The sequence below is a fragment of the Hyperolius riggenbachi genome, chromosome 10 (assembly GCF_040937935.1).
Source record: "Hyperolius riggenbachi isolate aHypRig1 chromosome 10, aHypRig1.pri, whole genome shotgun sequence".
Classification (NCBI taxonomy): domain Eukaryota; kingdom Metazoa; phylum Chordata; class Amphibia; order Anura; family Hyperoliidae; genus Hyperolius; species Hyperolius riggenbachi.
The window spans coordinates 200,749,573-200,768,432 of record NC_090655.1 but is presented as its reverse complement, the minus strand read 5'-3'; the positions used below and the strand labels follow the sequence as shown (position 1 = coordinate 200,768,432).

General features: G+C 44.9%; 1 protein-coding gene across 1 annotated transcript in view; it reads left to right on the top strand.

Annotated features, from left to right (window-relative positions):
* LOC137536195 (transmembrane protein 176B-like) overlaps positions 1–18,860 on the top strand; it is a 127,306-nt gene that overhangs the window by 71,554 nt on the left and 36,892 nt on the right. Inside the window, exon 5 of the mRNA XM_068258292.1 lies at positions 10,399–10,515. Within this exon, the coding sequence (XP_068114393.1) occupies positions 10,399–10,515 (117 nt within the window). The remainder of the gene's footprint in view (positions 1–10,398; positions 10,516–18,860) is intronic.

Here is an 18,860-nt window from a genome sequence, read left to right as displayed (position 1 = left end):
GCAGGCCCAAAAAGAGTCTCAACCCAGTGTGGCAATGTGGAATCAAGATTCTCCTAGTGAGGATCTCATTACAAGCCAAAAGGGGGATCCCATTATTGGTTTGTTTTATAAACATATTGAAAGTCCACAGGATTATCCCATCACCGTGGAAGACTGCAGTGACAACGAAGAATTACGTATTCTGATGAAAGGTGTGTCACAATTTTCATTACAGGATGGATTGCTAATACGAACCTTGAAAAACGGTATTACGCAATGGGTAGTACCCGCAGCATATCGGGGTCTGATGTTGCAACATGCTCATGATGCCCCGACTGCTGGTCATCGAGGAGAGAAAATAACGTATGAGTTATTAAGGGACTACGCTTACTGGCCACACATGTTACAGGATGTCAGGACATATTGCCAAGGGTGCTTGATATGCCCTCAATTCCAGCCACAAGGTCCCACTCACAGGGCACCGCTGATGAAAAGAGGCATAGCCATGCCATGGTCAGACATCCAGATAGATTTCATTGGACCAGTAACAACGTCCTCAAAAGGAAATCGATACATGTTGACTGTAACGTGTTTATTTACTAAGTGGGTAGAATGTCTACCAAGTAAAACATGCAGTTCTAGTGTGTGCGCATCACTGCTCATTAACCACATATTTTCCCGATTTGGTCTTCCCCAGCGCATCGAATCCGATCGCGGAAGTCACTTCACCAGTGAAGTAATGACCAAAATGTGGGAAATCCTAGGGGTAAAACGAAAGCTCCACATAGCTTACCGACCAGCCTCTAGTGGTGGAGTGGAGCGTTACAATCAATCTATTGTAAATATCCTGAAAAAATTTGTTAGCGAATCAGGTAAAGACTGGGACGTCAAGCTGCCACTAGTTCTTATGGCTATTAGAGCTACTCCAAGCGCAACAACCAAACTTTCTCCATTTGAGATGCTCACAGGTAGAAAGATGGTGTTACCCCAGCATTTGCTTTACAAGACCTCAGATCACAACTTAAAGAGAACCAGAGATGAAGCAACCTCATGTATTTTACCTTATAAATCAGTGGGAACATGACAGTAAACACCTAATCTGCTCTTTGTTACATTGTTCTCTGTTTAATTTGCCTGTTATCACCTCTAAGATAAGAATCCCGACTAAGCAGTCGGTCTGGCTTTGCTACAGAATGATTATAGCTGAGACTGTGTTCTTTGCTGTCTTCAAGTCCAAGCCTGCCCCCTGCTGGCTTTGCTCAGGAATCATTATAGCTGAGTCATTATATCAAAGCCAGACTCAATGCTCAGTCCGGGATTCTTATCTCAGCTAGATAACAGACACTTTTAGCAGTGAGGATGGAACAGAGAGCATGGTAAATGTTTTCTCTAATGTTCCCACTGATTTCTATGGTAAAATACACAAGGGTGCTTCGTCTCTGGTTCACTTTAATGAATGCGACTACTGCACATCAATACGTGGAGAACTTACGTAAGCACCTCCAGCATGCATTCGCATTTGCTCAAAGAAACATTGAAAAAGCCGCAGTCAGTACGAAAACGTACTATGACCTCAAAACTACGCAAAAGGAGTATCAGATTGATGACAAAGTTTATCTGTATAATTTTGCCAGAGACCAGGTAAAGGAAAAGAAATTCCTCCCTTCATGGAAAGGTCCATATCCAATTACCGATAAATTGTCTCCTGTGGTTTATAAGGTTAAAGAGACTCCGTAACAAAAATTGCATCCTGTTTTTTATCATCCTACAAGTTCCAAAAGCTATTCTAATGTGTTCTGGCTTACTGCAGCACTTTGTACTATCACAGTCTCTGTAATAAATCAACTTCTCTCTCTCTTGTCAGACTTGTCAGCCTGTGTCTGGAAGGCTGCCAAGTTCTTCAGTGTTGTGGTTCTGCTATGAACTCCCCCTTCCAGGCCCCTCTATGCACACTGCCTGTGTGTTATTTAGATTAGAGCAGCTTCTCTCTTCTCTCTTATCTTTTACAAGCTGGATAAATCGTCCTCTGAGCTGGCTGGGCTTTCACATAGTGAGGAATTACAGACAAGGGCAAAGCTGTTTGCAGGAAGAAAAGAGCAGCCTGAAACTTCAGTGCATGGGGGAAAGAAACACACAAATGATCTCTTTAGATTCAAAAGGAAGGGTGTATACAGCCTGCTTGTGTATGGATGTATTTTCTATGTGTGGACATACTGTACATCAACCTACTTCCTGTTTTGGTGGCCATTTTGTTTGTTTATAAACAAACTTTTTAAAACTGTTTTTAACCACTTTTAATGTGGCGGGGAGCGGCGAAATTGTGACAGAGGGTAATAGGAGATGTCCCCTAACGCACTGGTATGTTTACTTTTGTGCGATTTTAACAATACAGATTCTCTTTAAGATCCCAAAGGGGGATGACTTTGTTGAGAAATGGGTGCATATTAATCAACTGCGCATATGTCACCCTAGCTCACAGCTACAGAGAATTGAGCAATCTTGAAATGTGTGCTAACAAATTATTTTTCTCCTGACAGGTATACCTAATGATGTATTTAATATCTACTAGACACAAAGATTTCATACCGGCGCAAAGATGCCCCACCTGATGATTACCATCCTTTACGCAGTCCTAATCTTGGGGAAGAGTGCCGAGCCACGAGTGATGCCAGATTCAGCATCCGTGATGTTACCGGATACAGCGGAGTTCATCATGACCAGATAGATGTTCCTATCGTAGAGGGTCCAGATGAGCCTAAACCCGCGATGTGTCATTGAATGACGAGCTGATGTATACGAGGTCCATTTGATGGAGATGCAAGTCTGATACCTGTTGCACGCCAGATACTCACAGGAGTGAGTTGTTCAAATCTTGAAGCAGATCCGGAAAATCCTTTTGTTTAAGCCGAAGACCAAAGCAGTCTATCGCTGTTACAATCGCTGTTTGCTACCTTTGCAGCAAGAGGAAACCTGTTTGTTTACTGCCGGAGTGTCATTTGCCAAGTTTATTTTTCTTGAAGCGTGAAACATGAACTTCAATGTGATGAAGACAATGTTTTAAAGTCCATTTCCCTCTGAACTTGGATTACAATACAAAACATGAAGTTTTGTTCGCAACGCGTTCCCACAGGAATGAAGCAAACGAAAAAACGTTTAATAATCCTTGTTGTTATTTCCAGAAAGTTCACACTTTGTGAAACATTATGAAAAAAAGGGGGATGTGTCGAGATTTCCATATGACGAAATAACGTTTTTCCGATAAACTGAACTGCGCATGATCAAATACAAATAAAACCTAATTAATTTCCTTCCCCTAAGGTACAGAAGACAAAGACTTTTTAATATATGGTGATTCTAGTTAACATAGGTGCATTTATTATTTAGAAATATATATATGGCTTATTTTAATATAACTTGTAATGCTGAATTGCATTGTCTGTGGCTATAAGGTGAGGTTAGCTATGAATAACAGGCAGTCAGCTGATGTGCTATGCACAATAGGTAACACAGTTACCTTGCTAGGACAAACAATTGCCAAACAAGAGGAGTCTGAAAATAATGAAAGAGACAAACCTTAACTAGCTTTTGTTTGTAAATGAACCAGTTTTTGTGTGCAATTGCTCAAACCCCTTTGTGTTGAATGACTACACCTTAATCCAAGTAAAGCCAGATGTCCTCATTGTGAAGGGTAGACAGTGTCAGCTGAGAAAAACAGGTTCCTTAGTTAATAGATAGACCAAGCTAGGATGAGTCACTAAACATCAACATGGTATAGCACAATATGAATTCCAATTAAAATAATTAATGGATAGAGGTATAAAACTCTGCTGACATTTATAAGATGTTATAAAGAGAAATCCATGGTAATTTTTAAATATGGCACTATGATTTTCGATCAAATCCAATCTATCTTAAATATGGTAGAAACTGTCATTGTGTAATAAAACATAACCAGTGATTCCATCAAGGTCAGCCATCCATAGAGGAATTATACCATTGATTTATCCACTATGAGTGATAAATAATAAAACACAATGTTTTGAGTTTTTGTCAAATATCCCCTTAAAAATGCGATTAGTTAGCCAACAGCACCTCCAGAGGATGAAATCCAGTAGTACACTTGGGTTAAAGATTAGTTATAGGAAACTCCCACTGATCACTCCCACTGCCTTGTGATAGGCTGGAAGATTTAATCCCCTGGGCAGGACCATAGGTAGTGAGGGGAATAAGATGAGAGGGGTCATTCAATGAGGGATGATCAGACCATCAGCAGATCTGAGCAGACCAGAACATTAGGGATCCATGCCATCTGAATGATCGCAAGCAGCCACGCCTAAAGGAATACGCCCCAGAGGCCATCTTGGTGACTATACTTGAACCCAGTTATAAATTTTTCTTTTTAGTCATATGGCTTATCACAGCACGAATATCTGAACTTTTGATTTATTGACAATTGTCTTTCTTAGTTTATAGTCATTTATAGCCAAAGGGAGTGGGCTCTTCCAGTGCACAGGAATTGCCCTTTCCATATATTTGATAAAACCCATTCAGTGGGAATTTTTTTTCTTTAGATAAACACAATCAATCGTTCAAGAATCGCTGACTGTGAATGCCATAACTTGTTTTGGATAAAAGCGCTAGATATTTCAAGCTACCTCCAAGTATTGATATTTTGATATTTTGCCGCAGTATGTGCAGGCCACGCCTAGCAAGGTTTAGGATGACTCAATAGATATTTTATTCCAAAATTATATATATGTTACCCGCTTGCTCTGTGTAGTAACACAGGCCAGCGGAGCTTAAAGTGCAGACAGAGGGAAAATTCCTGTCATTTATAGTTAATTGCATATCCATTGTGGGGCAACGCCCAGTCGTTATATCCACTGAGTCATCCTAAATTTGTCATATTGAATGGTATAGCTGACATCAGCCATTTTATTTTGACTGCACAATTTTGATTTTGGACTGCGCCATTTTGATTTTAATAGCAGCCATTTTGATTTTGATAGCCGCCATTTTGTTTTTGATAGCTGCCATCTTGTTTTTAATAGCAGCCATTTTTGATTTTGATAGCAGCCATTTTGTCTCCAGGAATCCTGTGATAAATTGATTGACATGGCCGGTGGCCATATTTGATGAGTCATAACTCTGCATTGTATTTGAATTGACTGCTATTGGTTTAAGTTTTTGCTTATTGATAAATGAGTATAATAACATTTTGATGTTTTACTGAAATTGTATAATCCAGCTCATTGTAGAAATAACCTTATGAGTCTTGTGTTAAATCAAAAGTGCAATTTTATATTGTTTTGATATTGTAATATTTATTTGATATTAAATTGATATTTTTACAAGTTGGTCTACGTTTATTTACATGTTTAAACCAGTACTGTAAAACCTCGAAAAACGAACTCATATAGTTAGGCGTGTGTTTGTATTGTTAGCTCCTCCCATTTTTTTCAGGAGCATTACATTTTTGATTTTATATTTATTTTTTTACGATTAATACAAACATTGACAAAACGCCCGACATGTGTCTGACAGAGGAGTGCAATTTACACCTCCCTTCTGGAAGGCTTTGTCATCTCCTGGACGTTAATGTGAACTTTTCTTCTGCATATCACCCTTAGTCCAATGAACAAACAGAAAGAGTAAGGCCCGGTTCACATTAGCGTTTTTCTGCGGAGCCGGCCGTAAGGATCCGGCCATCAGGATCAGGAAAAATTGTCAGTTTTTACAGCCAGTGTGCTGTAAACTGTCAGTTTTCTATTTGTGTTACTATGTAGCTGCAAAACCTTCTGTGTCTATTCCGCTGAGCAAAATGGTCCGGAAAATTGGGTCCTGCAGCATTTTTCGTCCGCTCAGCGGAACGGACCACGGAACCGTACGGCCGGTTCCGTTGGCAAACGCTAATGTGAACCTGGCCAAAATCAAGTCTTGGAACAATTTCTACGCTTCTTAATTTTTCCGACAGGATAACTGGACTGATCTGCTTCTTTGGGCCGCGTTTGCACATAACAATCACTTCTTGGAGTCCACTGGTCTCAGTCCTTTTTTCATTACTTATGGACTTCTTAGGATACCTCTTCCAGTTTCTTCAAAGTCTGATGTTCCAGCTGCATCTTCTATCAGAGCTGATCTGCAGCAAGTCTGGGAACTTGCACAAAAAGCTCTTGCCAAAGCATCTGCTCGCCATAAGAAATTGGCTGACAAAAAGAGGACTTCTGCCCCACAGTTTTCTCCTGGGGAAAAGGTTTGGCTTTCAACGATGCATATTCGTCTCCAGGTTCCCACTGCCAAACTTGCTCCTCATTACATAGGTCATTTTTCTGTTCTGGCTCGCATTAATCCTGTCACCTATAAGCTCAAGTTTCCTCCTTCCCTCTGGATCCACAATTCTTTCCATGTTTTCCTTCTCAAGCCGGTTGTCTTGAACCGTTATACTAAAAAGACTTCTCCCCCTGGTCCAGTCTCCACAGAGGAGTACGAGGTGGAGCAGATCCTGGGCTTTAGATTCCACAGAGGCTAGTACCTTATACACTGGAAGGGCTATGGTCCTGAAGAATGCTCTTGTGCTCCTGAAAATGATTTGCATGCTTCCCAGCTTCGTAAAGACTTCCGCATTAAGTTCCCCAAGAAACCTGGAGGGGAGCTTCTGGAGGGGGGCCATATGAGGGGGGTACTGTCACACCTTAGCAAGTGGTTGCCCGGGGAAACCATCAGCTCAGGACCATAGGATTGAGAGAGTTCCTGAAGTGCTGGTAAATAATGAAGTATACACTTCACTTGCTTATCTCTTTTGTTTACTGTAATAAATTCCTTTCACTTTAACTGAAGGAAAGTCTGCTCTAATCTGATGGGAGAGTGAACAATGAGGGGAGGGGGAATTCCCTCACAGTGCATCTGCTAACCCTTTGGCACACTTCAGCAAGTGATTGCCCGTGGCAACCCATCAGCTCAGGACCTTGATTACAGAAATATTTACCCTTCCAGGACCTTTAGACGTTCCAGCACCATCTAGTGGCTGGTTTCTGCTATGCATCCCTGTGGGCAGGTGAGCTCACTTCCTGCATAATGTTTTATAAGCACTTCCTGGTCTCAGGCCTAGTTGTCTGAGCATCAGGTTTCCTGAGTACTTGTTCCCTGTGTCCTAAGAGACTTTCCCTTATGAACTGATATCCTGGCTTTGATCCTTGGCAATCCTTTGACTATCCGTTTTACTTACGTTCCTATACCTTACCTGTTTCGGACTGATTTCCTGTTAACGGACTCCTGGCTTATCCCTGACTATGTTTACTGTCTGTTGTACCTGTACCCTGAATCGGATTTCCGGACACACTCAGCAGTTGCCTTCGGGTGCACCCACCTAGACTCCAGGGCTGTGCCCATCCGGCCACACAGAGGATTCACGCATCACACAGGTACGTGACACCCTGTGTGTGAGAGAAAGCTCTCAGCAGCTGCCTGTGTCCTGTGTCTCTGACTGAAGTGTCTGAAGAGAGCAAAGGAAGTGTAACTTGTTATAAACATTTGTAATTGTCTGTGACTCCACAGCTTTTCATATTTTGTTTGCTTTCTGAGAAAAATACTCTGTACTCTGATATGCAGAGTCCTCTGATATGCAAAAAAACAACACTGGCTGTGCACTGAAGCAGGCACCCCTTTTAAGAATGTTTGGTTCCAATACAACTAAATCCTACACACAATGAATTAAAGCTTTTGATTCTGATATTTAACATGAAAAGTAGGAAATGTTTACACAGCTACTTAGACATTATTTGTACATTGTCATTTTAGAACACTTGGTTTGCTAATGTTCCTTTAAGAAGAACTGCAATTCACACCCATTGCACATCTGAAACCCACCCAGAAACATCGCAAATTTTAAATGTTTTTTTTACTTTCATTACAATGATGTGGGAAGATTTTTACTCATTTATTCACCTAGTTTGGTAAATAGGATCTTATGAATAGAGAAGTTCCATGAGATGCAAATAATTTTCTCTTCAAATTTATATGCAGCTTGAAATTGGACCATTCAAGAATATCTTCCTGTCAATTTTTTTGTGTGTGTGCGAGTTCAAGCTGCAGAACATTTATGTGACATTAGAATAAAAGGAGAAATAATTTGCATCTCATTGATCATTCCTACTTAAAGAGAGTCTGAAGCGAGAATAGATCTCGCTTCAGACCTCATATATAGCAGGGGCACGTGTGCCCCTGCTAAAACGCAGCTATCCCGCGGCTTAACGGGGGTCCCTGTCCCCCCAAACCCCCTCCGTAATGCGGGGGAGCGCTTCCTGGTTGGGGCAGGGCTAACCGCCGCAGCCCTGCCCCACGCGCGTCTGTCAGCGCGTATCTCCGCCTCTCCCCCGCCCCTCTCAGTCTTCCTTCACTGAGAGGGGCGGGGGAGAGGCGGCGATGCGCGTCTGATAGAAGCGACTGGAGGCAGGGCTGCAGCCGTTAGCCCTGCCTCCAGGAAGAAGATTACCAGCGACCATTTTCCGACCAACTTTTGCGGGGGGTGGGTTGGGGGTGAAGGGACCCCCGTTTAGCCGTGGGATAGCGGTGTTTTAGCAGGGGCACACGTGCCCCTGCTATATATGAGAGCTGAAGCGAGATTTAGTCTCGCTTCAGTGTCTCTTTAAGGCAGGGTGCACACATAACATAACGTGAAATTCTGCGTTTTATATCAAGTGTTATGTTAATGTTGTGTGCGTTTTTGCTCCATTTTTATCGCATTTTTGCTGCATTTGCACTTTTTACCACGGATGTGTTTTTCAAGCGTCTTGCGTGCGTTTTAATGCGTTGGCGGTTTGCATATACAAAATGCACATGCCTTTTGTGTGCGTTTTTCATGCGTTTTCACATTTACATTAAGGCAAATCACTAGGAAGACAACAGGAAGCGGAAATACATAAAAAAAATTGGAGAGGGGGGGGGAAACGCATATAAGAACGCATGGAAAACGCATAAAAAACAAATACCATTGCATTCCCATTGACTTTCATTATGTGCGTTTTTGCTGCGTCCATGAATATTGTGCAACAAAACCTGCATTTTCTAAAACGCATATGCGTTTTTTATATTTGTTTTCTCCTGCAGCTCATAGACTTTAATTAGCGGCAAAAACGCAGCATTTTACGCAACGCTAGCGTTTCTGCTATGTGTGCACCTAGGCTGAAAGTCTTACCACTATCATAAACGTACAACTTTACTTTTTTTTTCATTATAATTTTCAACTCACCATTTTCATATAAGAGTGGACTGTGAGTGAACTGAAAATCATAAATGTTTTTATGTACAAATGTTTTAAGATGGTGTATACAAAATAAACTTTAAAAAGTACTGCAGTGACACTACTATATGCTTTTCTGATTCTTTGTTTGACTTTGTTTGTTCTATTTATAGTGCTGGTCACTGTTTGGTTTCTATCGCTCTGCGATCGCGGTTTTCTGTACGTTATTTTTCACATTCGTTAGCGATATTCTGTATTGTGGTGAAATATATAATGTAATTAACCACTTGCCGACCGCACACTGATACCGTGCGGCGGCAAAGTGGTAGCTGGAGGACCAGCGACGCAGATCTGCGTCGCCAGGTGCCTCCCTAATTAATCAGGAAAGGCCGCTCGCGCGAGCGGCCGTTTCCTGTAAGATCACGGAGCGGGTTTCCGTGAATAGCCTGCGAGCCGCTGATTGCGGCTTGCAGACTAAATGTAAACGTAGGAGACACATGTCTCCTTTGTTTACATTGTACGGCGCTGCTGCACAGCAGCGCCGTAAGGCAGATCGGCGATCCCCGGCCAATCAGCGGCCGGGGATCGCCGCCATGTGACAGGGGACAGCCTGTCACTGGCTGCACAGGCCGGATAGCGTCCTGTGCAGCCCCGATCACTGGGGGGGAGCAGGTAGGAGAGGGAGGGGGAATTTCGCCGCGGAGGGGGGCTTTGAGGTGCCCCCCCCGCAACACCCAGGCAGGCAGAAGAGATCAGACCCCCCCTGCACATCATCCCCATAGGGGGGAAAAAAGGGGGGGCAATCTGATCTCTCTGCCTGCTACCTGATCTGTGCTGGGGGCTGCAGAGCACACTTAGCACAGATCACTAAAAACAGCGTTGGTCCTTAAGGGGGGGTAAAGGGTGGGTCATCAAGTGGTTAAGGACGCATACATCATGCGGAAAAAGCAGAAAGTTGTTCCATTTTAAAACACGGAAACAGAACGTGAACGAATGCAGAAGACTTTTGATTCACGAGCGAGCCATTGGCTTTAATGGTGACAGCTCTGGTGCACGTTTGGCTGCATGCGTGAATCTAACAAATGTGTTCCATACCTTGGAGATATGTCACATTAATAAATAGATCAGTATGAATGCCATGTAGTACCTGACCTCCTGTATTTCCTCTCTTTTATGCACAGACATTTCTGTATGGGATAGTCATCCTTTCCTTACTCATAACAATCTGGGGTGTCTGCCTCTCATCTGTAACTCTGGGCTACAGACTGAAAGAGATGGTCTATGCCTGCAAATGTCAGGTAAGTCATGGTAGATTTTCACACATGCATGTTACATAAGGAAGCACCGAGATAAGTGATGGCCAGAAATTACGCCTATGCATAATTACACATTGTAATTCGCAAGTACAGCATGTAATCATATTTGCGGATTGCAGTTATTGATTTGTAAAAAATGTTTGGAATCATGTATGATTTTCGTTCCACTTCTCACTTGTACACCACTTTGTATTGGTCCTTCATGTGGAATTCCAATAAAATTGATTCATGTTTGTGGCAGTAATGTGACAAAATGTGGAAAACTTCAAGGGGGCCGAATATTTTTGCAAGCCACTGTATGTATTTCATTTTCAACAATACCAGTTGCTTGGCAGCCCTGCAGGTCTATTTGGCTGCAGTAGTGTCTGAATAAGGCCCAGTGCACACCAAAAACCTCTAGCAGATCTGCAAAACGTAAGAGGTTTTTGAAGCAGATTTCAGAGTGATTCTAGGCATGGTTAGAGACGTTTTCTAAACATGCCTAGCATTGTTTGGAGCGTTTTTGTGTAGCAGATTACAAATATTGTTACAGTAAAAGCTGTTACTGAACAGCTTCTGTAACAAAAATGCCTGGAAAACTGCTCTGATCTAGCGTTTTTCAGAGCAGTTTTCCACTTTCCTATACTTTAACATTCTAAAAAATGCTGCAGCCCCTGAGTTTGCGTTTGTGGAAAAAAACGAGCCGCTCTTGTGTGCACCAGCCCATTCCCTTTCATTAGCCAAGCGGTTTTCCCCCTGCAATCGTTTTAAAAAACGCTCCAGAACCGCTCTGGTGTGCACCAGACCTAACACCAGAAACAATCATGCAGCTAATCTTGTCAGATCTGACAATATTGTCAGAAACACCTGATCTGCTTATGCTTGTTCAGGGTCTATGGCTAAGGCTGGTTTCACAGTGGGACGTTACAGGCGCACGTTAGAGCAGCCTGTAACGCACCCCACCACACAGCAATGAAAAATCAATGGGCTGTTCACAGTGCCCACATTGCGTTACTCAGTAACGCTGCGCCATAACAGAACGTACTGCATGCAGTGCTTTATAAGCGGCAGAGCCAAGTTAGACTGCTTGCACATGCGCTGTAATGTTGGGGAGGAGCGGAGAGCGGCCAGGCACATGGCTAATTAATATTCACTGCACGTTGTGACGTGCAGTGTTTACTTCCTGGAGCGGCCGCTCTGTGCGGCGATTGGCCGGGTGGGACCACGTGATGCCGCATACGTCCAAGAGTGCGCATCACGGCATCACGGACGCCAGAGTGAGCTGCACAACGCGGCTCACTCTGACGTCCACCTTAGAGAGCACCAGGCGTTGCGTTAGGGGCACATTATGCGACCATAAAATCCCCTAAAACGCAACGTCCTGGTGTGAAACCAGCCTAAAAGTTTTAGAGGTAAAGGGATCAGCAGGATAGCCAGGCAACTGGTATTGCTTAAAGAGACACTGAAGCAGAAAAAAAAAAGATGATATAATGAATTGGTTGTGTTGTACAGATAATTACTGGAACATTAGTAGCAAAGAAAATATTCTCATATTTTTATTTTCTGTTATATAGATTTTTTATAACATTGCATCATTCTCTAATATTTGCAGTTTACACACTACTCAGCATTCGAAATGATTTTACAGAGCAGGCTAATGTACTTTTGTACCCTTCTCTGCAGAAAAAAAAAGAAAATACAACTGACAGTTGAGATAAAAAGCTTCAGAAGACAGAGCTTTCTGTGACTTTGAAAGTCGTGGAGCTCAATGGCTCTTTTGCATAGATAACAACTGGAGTTTCTTAATGCTTCCTTTACTGGAAACAGTGCTAGACTTATGTCTCTGCTCCTAGTGTTTTATTTTTTAGCTGTTCTACACATACAAATCGTATCATTATTATTATTTTTTTGCTTCAGTGTCTCTTTAAAAGGAAATAAATATGACAGCCTCCACATCCCTCACACTAGAGTTGTCCTTTAAGGTTTAAACCACTGGCAACAAAAGTGAGTAGAGCCCTAAGTGAAGAATGTCAAAATTGTGCCTAAAATGTCAATATTTTGTGTGTCCATCGTTATTTTCCAGCACTGCCTTAATGCTCTTGGAGTTAGAGTTTACTGGAGCCTCACAGGCCACTGGAATCCTCTTCCACCCCTCCATGATGAAGCTGGTGGATGTTTGAGACCTTGCACTCCTCCACCTTCCATTTTGAGGATGCCCTACTGTAGATACTAAATAGGGTTTAGGTCTAGAAACAAGCTTGGTCAGTCCAGCGCCTTAACCCTCAGTTTCTTTATATGGGCAGTAGTCATCTTGGAAGTGTGCTTGGAGTTGTTATTTTGGAATACTGCCCTGCGGCCCAGTTTCTGGAGGGAGGTGATCATGCTCTGCTTCATTTTGTCACAGTACATGTTGGCATTCATGGTTCCCTCAATGAACTGTAGCTCCCCAGTGCTGGCAGCACTTATGTAGTCCCAAACTATGACACTCCCACCAGCATGCTTGACTGTAGGCAAGACACACTTGTCTTTGTGCTCCTCACCTTTTTGCTGCCACACATACTTGACAGTGACACCACCTGAACCAAATAAATAATATAATAATCTTGGTCTCATCAGACCACAGAACATGGTTCCAGTAATCCGTGCCCTTAGTCTGCTTGTCTTATTCAGCAAACTGTTTGGAGGTGTTCATGCTGCCAACACTCATACGTCAATTTGCAGAAGATAACCTCTGGATATGATGCTGAGCACGTGCACTCCACTTCTTTCATTGACCATGGTGAAACCTGTTCTGAGTTAAACCTGTCTTGTTAAACCACTGCATGGTCTTGGCCACCATGCTGCAGCTCAGTTTCAGGGTGTTGGCAATATGATGGCTATAAGCCTAGGCCAACTTTATATAGAGCAACAATTTTTTTTTCTCCCTCTCAGAAAGTTCTCTGCCATGAGGTGCCATGTTGAGCTTCCAGTGACTATTATAAGGGCTCATTTCTATGGGCAGTGGAACGGTGTGTTCAGCAAGCAGTTGCCAGGCAGCAGTGAGCAGTTGCTAGGTAGCAGCAAGTAGTTGTGAGAGTAGATATGGAATTGAAGCCATAAAACACTTTTCTGGCAGTAAATGACTTTTGAGAACAGGAAAGAGATAAAAAGGGTCAATAGTTCATAGATTTCAGCTCTGACATACTTCAGTGAATGTGTCATTGAGAAGAAGCAATGAAACAGTAAAAACTTAAAAGTAGATTTAGATATAAAATAAAACTGTGGAATATCGAAAAAAAAAGTCATATTTAGAAGGAGGAGGGCAGATACAATTGTTTAGCTCATTAGTTTATTTTCACCTCAGATGTCCTTTAAGTTAATAATATGTCTAAATATAAATAAGGTAGTTTAAATAACAGGTTATAGGTGGCGCTTGTGGATTTACCAAACAAGTACAAGAGCAAAAATCTTCTTGTACTGGCCTGCTGCTTCCACACTATGTTGGGGTACCCCTCACCCCAACGACGCACAAAAGAAATTTTCAACAAATATTTTTATTTTTATTTTCCTGATGAAGACTATAATTATAATGTTGTCGAAACATGTTAATTTTTAAGGGTGGATGTGTATGTTTATGGGGGTATGATTCTCTGCACATTTGGATTGGTCTTTAACCATTCGGGGTGATGGTATCACTATTCCATTACATTGGAAATACATACCCCTTCTTTGGAACTACTGACCAGTCTATGTATCTTTTCCATATGAACTTATAGATGAATAGAGTGTAGTTTATATAACCGCTCTTATTTGATACAGTGGCTAGAAAGTGTGATGGTTAGGGGCTCTGTCTCTGACATGGGAGACCTGGGTTCAAACCTTGGCTCTTCCTAATCCAGTGAGCATACAAATACTGGAGCTATTATCTTTCATATGCACTTGACACTTCGATATATGGGTGTCTAAGTGTTAGACTGCTGTTCATTTGCAAAGATTATACTCTACCCCCATTGTTATGTTATATGTTGTTGGTGGGTGTGCAGGCCCATTCACACATTATGTCACTGTTATAATGCACTATTGAGCACCTTTTTTATTTTTTATTTTCCCGATGAAGACTATAATTATAATGTTGTCGAAACATGTCGATTTTTAAGGGTGGATGTGTATGTTTATGGGGGTATGACTCTCTGCACATTTGGATTGGTCTTTAACCATTCAGAGTGATGGTATCACTATTCCATTACATTGGAAATACATACCCCTTCTTTGGAACTACTGACCAGTCTATGTATGTTTTCCATATGAACTTATAGATGAATAGAGTGTAGTTTATATAACCGCTCTTATTTGATACAGTGGCTAGATAGTGTGATGGTTAGGGGCTCTGTTTCTGACATGGGAGACCGGCGCTCTTCCTAATCCAGTGAGCATACAAATTCTGGAACTATTATCTTTCTTATGCACTTGACACTTCGAAATATGGGTGTCTAAGTGTGAGACCGCTGAGACCGGTAGATTGCCAGCCCATTCATACTTTGATTCATTAAAATAACATTAATAAAAGTTATATTTTAGTTATTATAGTTACCGGTTAGGAGGGGCTTTGTATCAGGGACTGTGGTTCAGTCCCAGTGTTTTGCTGTCATTTACCCAATCCTAGTTCTCTTAGTACAGTGTTTGTAACTATGCTGAACCCCATTATCCAGTATCTAAACGACTCGGTCAATCTGAATAAGTGAATTATCTGCACACATACACTCACTGGTCACTTTATTATTTACAACTTGCTAGTAACAGCTTAGACCCCCTTTTGCCTTCAGAACTACATCAATGAAACATTTGTTAAGAGATTTTAGTCCATATTGACATGTAGCATCATGCAGTTGTTTCAGATTTGTCAACTGTACATCCATGATGCATATCTTCTGTTCCATCATATCTCGGAGGTTCTCTGTTACAACAAGTGTGAAGCGAAAAAGAAAAAACAGATACTCACCTAAAGATAGGGAAGGCTCTGGTTCCTATAGAGCACATGTGTCAAACTCTGGCCCGCGGGCCAAATTTGAAAACTTGGCCCGCCACTGCTTTTTTAATTAACATTAACTGTGGCCCGCGGCGCTTTAAAACTTGGCCCGCCACCTGATTGTGCGGGCCAATGAAAACTTGCACCAGCTTGCGGCTCCGCTCATAAACTCCACCCACCTCCTCCTCGTATTAGTAGAGATAGAGCACTATGCTCTATCACTCTCTTGCTCCGCCCACTGACAGCTCTTCCTTCCTACTCCCGACATGTTACAGCTGACCACGCGGTGTGAGAAGCTCTGTCAGCTAAATTGGTAAGAGCGGCGGGGCATATGTTGAGCAAGTGCTTGCTGGGGAACTGTAGGCGGGGAGATCTGTGTGTGCTGGGGAACTGTAGGCGGGGGGATCTGTGTGCTGGGGAACTGTAGGCTGGGGGATCTGTGTGTGCTGGGGAACTGTAGGCTGGGGGATCGGTGTGTGCTGGGGAACTGTAGGCTGGGGCATCTGTGTCCTGGGGGATCTGTGTGCTGTCTGTATGCTGGGGGATCTGAGTGCGGTGTAATCTGTGTGCTGTCTGTATGCTGGGGGATCTGAGTGCGGTGTAATCTGTGTGCTGTCTGTATGCTGGGGGATCTGAGTGCTGTGGAATCTGTGTGCTGTATGTATGCTGAGGGATCTGTGTGCTGTTTTTGAGCTGGGGGAATCTGTGGGCTGGGGGAATCTGTGGGCTGTGCAATCTGTGTGCTGTCTGTATGCTGGGGGATCTGTGTTCTGTTTGTGAGCTGGGGGAATCTGTGGGCTGGGGGAATCTGTGGGGTGTGGAATCTGTGTGCTGTCTGTATGCTGGGGGATCTGTGTGCTGGGAATCTGAGTGCTGTCTGTATGCTGGGGATCTGTGTGCTGGGAATCTGAGTGCTGTCTGTATGCTGGGGATCTGTGTGCTGGGGGGATCTGAATGCTGTCTGTGTGCTGGGGGAATCTGTGGGCTGTGGAATCTGTGTGCTTTCTGTATGCTGGGGGATCTGTGTGCTGGGGGATCTGAGTGCTGTCTGTATGCTGGGGATCTGTGTCCTGGGGGATCTGAGTGCTGTCTGTGGGCTGGGGAATCTGTGGGCTGGGGAATCAGTGAGCTCAGTGGCGGACATACGGCCGTGCAGGCCGTGCCGCCGCACGAGGGCCCCTGAAGTTCCGTTTTCTTCAGGTGCCCATTAAGTATTTTTTTTTTTTTTTTTTTTTTATTATTTTATTCCCCGGGGGGCCCCCCGATTCCTATCCTCCCTCCCTCCCTCACCTCGGGGGGCCCCCCTCCCGATATGCGCGGCGGGAGAGCGAGCGAGCGAGCGGCAAATGCAGGAAGTCTTCAGGGCTCTCCAGGCATCCGCTAGAGGCCCAGCCGCTGAGTCTCCAATATGTCTCCAGTTGGAGACATATTGGAGACTCAGCGGCTGGGCCTCTAGCGGATGCCTGGAGAGCCCTGAAGACTTCCTGCATTTGCCGCTCGCTCTCCCGCCGCGCATATCGGGAGGGGGCCCCCCGAGGTGAGGAAGGAAGGGAGGGAGGGAGGATAGGAGTCGGGCCCCCCACCCGGATAGCTACCCACCCGGCTACCTAACCACCTACCCACCCGGCTACCTACCTACCCACCCACCAGGCTTCCTACCTACCCACCCGACTACCTAACCACCCACCAGGCTTCCTACCTACCTACCCACCCGGCTACCTACCCACCCACCAGGCTTCCTACCTAACCACCCACCTAACTACCTAACCACCCACCCGGCTACCTACCCACCCACCAGGCTTCCTACCTAACCACCCACCCGGCTACCTACCCACCCGGCTACCTACCCACCCGGCTACCTACCTACCTACCCACCCGGCTACCTACCTACCTAACCACCCACCCGGCTACCTACCTAACCACCCACCCGGCTACCTACCTAACCACCCACCCGGCTACCTACCGGGCTAGTTACCAACCCACCCACCAGGCTACCTACCCACCCACCCGGCTACCTACCTAACCACCCACCCGGCTACCTACCTAACCACCCACCCGGCTACCTACCGGGCTAGTTACCAACCCACCCACCAGGCTACCTACCCACCCACCCGGCTACCCACCCACCCACCAGGCTACCTACCTACCTACCCACCCGGCTACCTACCTAACCACCCACCCGGCTACCTACCTAACCACCCACCCGGCTACCTACCGGGCTAGTTACCAACCCACCCACCAGGCTACCTACCCACCCACCAGGCTACCTACCTACCCACCCACCCACCAGGCTACCTACCCACCCACCAGGCTTCCTACCTACCCACCCGGCTACCTACCTAACCACTCACCCGGCTACCTACCTACCCACCCACCCGGCTACCCACCCACCAGGCTTCCTACCTACCTACCCACCCGGCTACCTACCTAACCACCCACCCGGCTACCTACCGGGCTAGTTACCAACCCACCCACCAGGCTACCTACCCACCCACCAGGCTACCCACCCACCCACCAGGCTACCTACCTAACCACCCACCCGGCTACCTACCTAACCACCCACCCGGCTACCTACCTAACCACCCACCCGGCTACCTACCGGGCTAGTTACCAACCCACCCACCAGGCTACCTACCTAACCACCCACCCGGCTACCTACCGGGCTAGTTACCAACCCACCCACCAGGCTACCTACCCACCCACCAGGCTACCCACCCACCCACCAGGCTACCTACCTAACCACCCACCCACCAGGCTACCTACCTAACCACCCACCCGGCTACCTACCTAACCACCCACCCGGCTACCTACCGGGCTAGTTACCAACCCACCCACCAGGCTACCTACCTACCCACCCACCAGGCTACCTACCTAACCACCCACCCGGCTACCTACCGGGCTAGTTACCAACCCACCCACCAGGCTACCTACCTACCCACCCACCGGGCTACCTACCTACCTACCTAGTTACCCACCCACCCACCAGGCTACCTACCTACCTACCCACCCACCCACCCACTCACCCACCCACTAACCCACCCACTAGGCTACCTATCCACCCAACCACCCATGGGAGCTGCGCGCCGGATGGAGGCTGGGACAGGAGGTCTGCTGCTGCAGGTGAGTAAATGTTTTTGTTTTATTTATATTAGCAGGTGTATGTTCTGGGCAGGTCTGCCACATGATTGCATGTATTTTCTGGGCATATCTGCCGACATGATTGCACGTATTTTCTGGGCATATCTGCCGACTTGTTTGCACGTATTTTCTGGGCATATCTGCCGACTTGATTGCATGTATTTTCTGGGCATATCTGCCGACTTGATTGCATGTATTTTCTGGG